The following is a 6,000-nucleotide window of genomic DNA, read 5'->3' as shown; positions in this document are numbered from 1 at the left end:
ATTCTGCGCAAAGCACCACGATCACTTGACTTCTATTTTGAGCCCGTCTTGTGCACCCGCCCGCAGGAGGATGGATCAGGGAATGTCGCTGGGATCAATCTTCCTGGATTGTCAGGTGAGTATTGAGCTTTAGTTTTTGTTCACATAGTAAGCATACTGGAATTTGATTAACTCACCACCACAATAATACAACCCATATTTCAAATATTGATCATGATTTTTTTTTTTTTTTACCAACTTCTGCAGAAGACTGAGATGTGGAGGACATTGCTGACAGATTAGCTTCACAGTATGACTTGGCCTCATTTTGCTGACAGTTTTGCTCTGACATCTCTCACTTGTTTCGGAGGAATCACTTTTCGATTTCTGTCCCCTTATTACAAATGTATCCACAATATCCAAAATAATGAGGATAACAAAATCTCACAGTACAAAATCCATAGGATTTATATAGTGCGTTTAACCTTTGCTAACTGTCGATGTTAAACAAGATTGACCATTTTTCTGTCACGCCTATGTCAACTGTTTTGCCTAATACGGTTTCAATATGAAACTGATATGAAAATGCATATGCATTTTACTCATCTCTTTATACTGTTTTAAAGTGTTTAAACAGAAAATAACCTCTTAAAGAGACTCTGAAGTCTCATAAAAATCATGTTTTTGTATTAAAATTCTCTTTAACATGATTGCCCTAACTAAAACGCCACATCTCTGCGGCTGAACTCTAACTTAATCCCCCCTAACTCCCCCCCGCAAAATCTACGACTTTCTTGGTCGTGGATTTTGCTACCCCGGGAGGCAGAGCTTTCAGCCGCAGCTCTGCCTCCATGCGCATCTATCAGCGCGTATCTCCGCCTCTTCCCCGCCTCTCTCAGTGAAAGAAGACTGAGAGGGGTGGGCGGAGGCGGAGATCCGCATTGATAGGCGTGTGTAGAGGCAGAGCTGCAGCTGAAAGCTCTGCCTCTCACGGAAGCGCTTCCCGCAATGTGCCCCGGGGAGTTTGGGGGGATTTAGTTAGAGTACAGCTGCGGGGATGCGGCGTTTTAGTTAGGGCTATCATGTTAAAGAGATTTTTAGTATAAAACAGGATTTTTATGAGGCTTCAGAGTCTCTTTAATGATTTAGATCTATGGGTCTCAGCAAGAAAAAAAAATGAAAAACCACTTAGCATATGCACCACTAACACTCCTCCTTTTCCTTAAATGGTTACATAAGTCTAAATAAAAATCAGTTTAAACTTATCTGGGGCTTCTTTCAGCCCCCTGGAGTCATCCTGTGCCCATGACGTCTGTCCGAGTCCCTCCAGCAAGCAGCAATGAGCCCCACAAAGCTGTTCAGTTTCAGCCGTGCACACCCTGATCGCGGTTCTGCTGCCGGGAGCACCCCTGCGCAGAACACTCCCGGTCGAGGGGGGCACAATGAGTAAGCGTGTGGTTGGCAAGCTTTGCAGGGGTCACCAATTCTTGCCAGAGGGACTCGGATGCACGTCATGGTCACAGGATGACTCCAGGGAACAGCAAAAAAACCCCAGGTAAATTAAAATGATTTTTATTTAGACTTTTGATTTCCTTTTTAACTATACACTGCATTATTTAAACATTAAACGTAAGTGCTCCTTCTCACACAGCCAGCAAGGGTCTGCAAATGGCGCTGGATGGAAGAGCCTCTACACTCCGCTCTTGCCTTCCGGTGGCCTGCCCCTCTGTTATTGCCCACAGCCCACAGGAAAATGGTGGTCGGAGCCCTGCATTGGAGACACGGGCCAGATTTATCAAGAGTATCTGAGACAAAATATTGGTAGGTTTTCAGAAATCCATGCAGAACTGTCTCAGACATCTTAAGAAATCATTAGATAGTGCAGATTCCTTCTGTACTGATAGCAGCAGTCTCTGAGGAGGAATTCAGCAGGTGGGAGGAGCACCACACAAATCATGTATAGCCTGCACTCTGCAATCATGTCTAGCCTGCAGTTCTACATCTGTAGAACTGCTATCAAGCACTTCTTAATCTGCGCCAGTTTAGGGATGGATTTGCATTTTTCTTAACTGTAGTGCAGCTCTAGAAATTCATGCTAAATTGCCACTATTACCTAGGATTAGGATTTAAGAAGGTTCTTATTATCATGCAGAACTGTTCTCCCTGCTAGTTAGAACAGATTAAGAAGAAAAAACTGTCAGTAATGCAATGATAAATCTCCCCCACAGACTCTAGTGCTTGGCTTCAGAAGCCATTTTTCCATAGCCCTACAGCGCCTCACATAGTCTGCCTTCAAAGCCTATAAATTGTGGCTTAACTGCTGTGGACACAACTTCTTCGCCCCTTCCACCATTTTGTCTGCGGCCCCTGGGGGACTAACTCCAGGTTGAGAACCACTGCTCAACTCAGGTCACATCTCCACCAATCGAAGGTTATAATTTTCCTCTTTAGTCTGATAGTTATAAATCACTTCTAATCTGACTGTACAGTCTGTGTCAGACTCCTCTGCTGTGAAGGTGATGGTTGATGTACAGCCAGAGCCATCCTGCTGATTGTCTATTTCTGCATCAATAGGGAAGATTCCTTTATACCAGGAGAACTCCGCATGTTCTGTTTCACATCCATCAATATGGCCGACAAGTGTGATCTCATCGCCCACACGGGGGCGCTTTGTCAGGCACTCTATTTTACTTATTGCAAATTTAATTTCCGGTGCTGTGGGATTAAGAGTGAGAAAGACAATGTCATTATTTATTACAAAGAATATCCGATATCTGATATCATATGATCATGCTTGTGGAAAAAAAAAACATAGCTGAACTGGGAGGTAGACATGCTAGGAAGGCTTGTACAGTCTATCAGGATAGGAGTAGATGACAGGTGAGATAAAAAAAATTCTGCATACTCCACTTGCAACTCTTGGGGGAAAGAGTCGAAGGCTGCACGGCAATGAATTTGGGCAATACAGTAAAGGACACAATAGATGGTAATATGGCAGTGGGCACTATAATGGGAGCAATGTAGCATATGCCACTGTAATAGGGGACGACCAACAATCAGTATATTGCAAGGCAATAAGTGGCATTATAACTAAGGGCACTATAATAGGGATAAATAGAATGAAAGGCAATTTGAACTAGGGCAATGTAAAGGGAAGGCATAAAGTATGGGCAATATAATGGAGGACACTTATTAGGGTTCTGTAAACACCTCAGCAAACTGTCACTCCCTAAAGGTACATACACAAGTCTGATTTTTCCAAACATCACAGTACTAGCGATCAATGTCCGCTGGCAGCAACCATCCTCAGATACTTGTGTCTTCAGACATGTATACACCTTTAAATAGAAAACATCACAGAAGACATATCATAGTGCAGGATGTATATACTTTGCTATTCCACCCATGTGCTCCCACAACCGCACACTAATCATCGGGCAGTGTAAGCAATCACTTCCACCAGGGACTAGGGGTCACACCCCCCTTAAATTCCCCGCTCACCAGATAGTCTCTTTATAGCTTGTATATCACTCAACGTTGCTCTTTCTGTTGGCCCACCTCATAAGACAGAAAGGCTAACCATGTGTAAAACCATTTATTAAAAGACCCTTGTCTAAAATATATATGCGTACATCAAACACATCTTGATAATAAGCTCATCAATAATCACCGTGCCTCCAGAAGCGTTCCGGCCTCGGCTGCCTGTAAGCTCCTTCCTCCTTCAGCGCGTCTCTCTAAGCTCCGCAGTACCAGTTTCGTCATCAGGAGCTAGGGAGCATACGCTGAAACTTGTATTATATAGCTAGAAAAAAAATGTTAAGTCCAGCAGCCCCTCCCATTCCGCCCACCCATTGGTCCAATTTCCTTCCCATCTATCTCTATAGTCCAGCCCGGAAGACTTCCTATGGTTTACAATTATATATTACAATACAGTTACAGAACATTTAATTTCACCAAATATGAGGACAATTCTATAAGGAATTGTACCTAGTCTCTCAGCGCAAATGCAAGTCCGCTGCGACTGGTGGAAGTGCGCACCCACCGAGCAGTGTTCTAGACCGTGCAGGCGCCAAATCCTATCGGCATCTTACCATGCAGTTTCTACTAGCCCCGGCATGTTTGTTTATTCTATGCGCCAATAACGGCGCACCCCATTGTTAAAAACGTAAGTTATCCCGCCCCCCTTCAACGCAAATATACTGACAGATCTTATGAAAAAATTACACCCACTGTTAGATGGGCCTCTTATACTAATGGGCGATTTTAATGCAATCCTTGACTCAACACTAGACAGACTTAAAGGGGGGGGTAGAACCTCGCCTGCCTTTCTCGGGTGGAAAGAGGCATACGCCCTGCATGACATATGGAGATGGAAGTTCCCCAATACAAAGATGTTCTCTTGCTTCTCTGACACTCATCGGACAATGTCTAGAATAGATCTATGCTTTGGCTCAGTGAACTTATTACCCCTAGTAGAATCTGTTGAATACCTATCCCACGGAATCTCTGATCATGCCCCACTGGTATGCCAACTGCAATTTCGGGGAGGTAACGCGTCAGCTTTGTGGCGCATGAGTCCATGCTGGCTGGAGGATGAAACGGTCCTCGGGCAATGTCAGAAAGAAATGTCAGAATATTGGTCCATTAATGAGGGTGCTGTGGGGCGACACACATGCTGGGACGCCGGGGAAGCAGTTGCAAGGGGCTCATTTAGAGCAGCTATTTCCGTTATTAGGCAAAACGAGATAGCCTCACAAAAAGACCTTGAGAAAGATGCTACTGAGGCGCAAGCCCAACTACTTTTAACTCCTTCGGACGAACAGTATGCCATATGGCAAGCGGCACGCCGTAAACTAGAGCTTAAAATCCTGGAAAGGACTAAAAGGAAAGATATTATTCAATCCCAGAGATTTTTTGAATTCGGCAATAAATGCAGTAAGCTACTCACCTTCCTGCTAAATTCCTCTGACGGCTCCTCCGCGATCCCGCATGTTGTGTCGCCTTCCGGTATCATATGTCACACCTCATCTGAGATAGCATCCGCCTTTACAGAATTCTACTCTGAGCTATATGCCACCAAAATAGGCCCCGTGAATGAGGGAATCATGGATTTCCTCAAGGACCTGAATCTGCCGGTACTGTCACCTGAAGCGGTTGCTGAATTAGATGCTCCTATTACTTCAATTGAAATAATTAATGCAATAGACAATTTTAAACGCAACAAAACCCCAGGCCCCGATGGGATCCCCATAGAGTGGTACATAAAAAATAAATCACTGATAGTCCCCCACCTGATGACCCTTTTTAATCATATATTTGAAACAAAAACGCTCCCTGATTCTATGTACGAAGCCCTTATAATCCTCATACCGAAACCAAATAAAGATTCCTCCGCTTGTGACTCATATCGGCCCATATCTCTCATTAATACAGACGCCAAGATACTCACGAAAATCCTAGCTACCAGACTAAATGACCACATCATATCCATAATACACCCTGATCAAACAGGCTTCATTCCTGGACGTTCCACCAGGCTTAATGTCCGTAGGTTATTTCTAAATCTACATTATCCACATAAAAACGTTGGCTCCAGAATTATACTATCCCTAGATGCGAACAAAGCATTTGACTCGATTGAATGGCCTTACGTAGCGACAGTTTTGAAATACTTTGGCTTTGGGGAATCTTTCCAACGCTGGTTCCAAATACTATATGACAAGCCCAGGGCAAAACTTAGGGTTAATTCCACAATCTCATCCATGTTTACAATATCCAGGGGAACGCGTCAGGGGTGCCCACTTTCACCCCTGCTGTTCGCCATAGCAATCGAACCTCTGGCTCAGGCCATCCGATTAGACCCAAAAATACAGGGGCTTAAAATAAATAACATAGAAGAGCGTATATCACTATACGCAGATGACATGCTGATTTTTCTGGCAGATCCGGGTCCTTCATTAACAAGAGTACTGGAAATCTATGACACTTTCCATAATATCGGGACTATCCATAAATTGGTCC

General features: G+C 44.0%; 1 protein-coding gene across 1 annotated transcript in view; it reads right to left on the bottom strand.

Annotated features, from left to right (window-relative positions):
* Positions 1 to 1,066: 1,066 nt before the first annotated feature.
* Positions 1,067 to 6,000, bottom strand: part of LOC137538350 (uncharacterized) — a 107,450-nt gene continuing 102,516 nt past the window's right edge. The window contains exon 12 of the mRNA XM_068260458.1: positions 1,067 to 2,694. Within this exon, the coding sequence (XP_068116559.1) occupies positions 2,390 to 2,694 (305 nt within the window). The 3' untranslated portion in view covers positions 1,067 to 2,389. The remainder of the gene's footprint in view (positions 2,695 to 6,000) is intronic.

This window comes from Hyperolius riggenbachi, chromosome 11 (assembly GCF_040937935.1).
Source record: "Hyperolius riggenbachi isolate aHypRig1 chromosome 11, aHypRig1.pri, whole genome shotgun sequence".
NCBI classification, from domain to species: Eukaryota; Metazoa; Chordata; class Amphibia; order Anura; family Hyperoliidae; genus Hyperolius; species Hyperolius riggenbachi.
The sequence above is the reverse complement of the archived record's forward strand: the minus strand, read 5'-3'. Positions and strand labels throughout refer to the sequence as shown.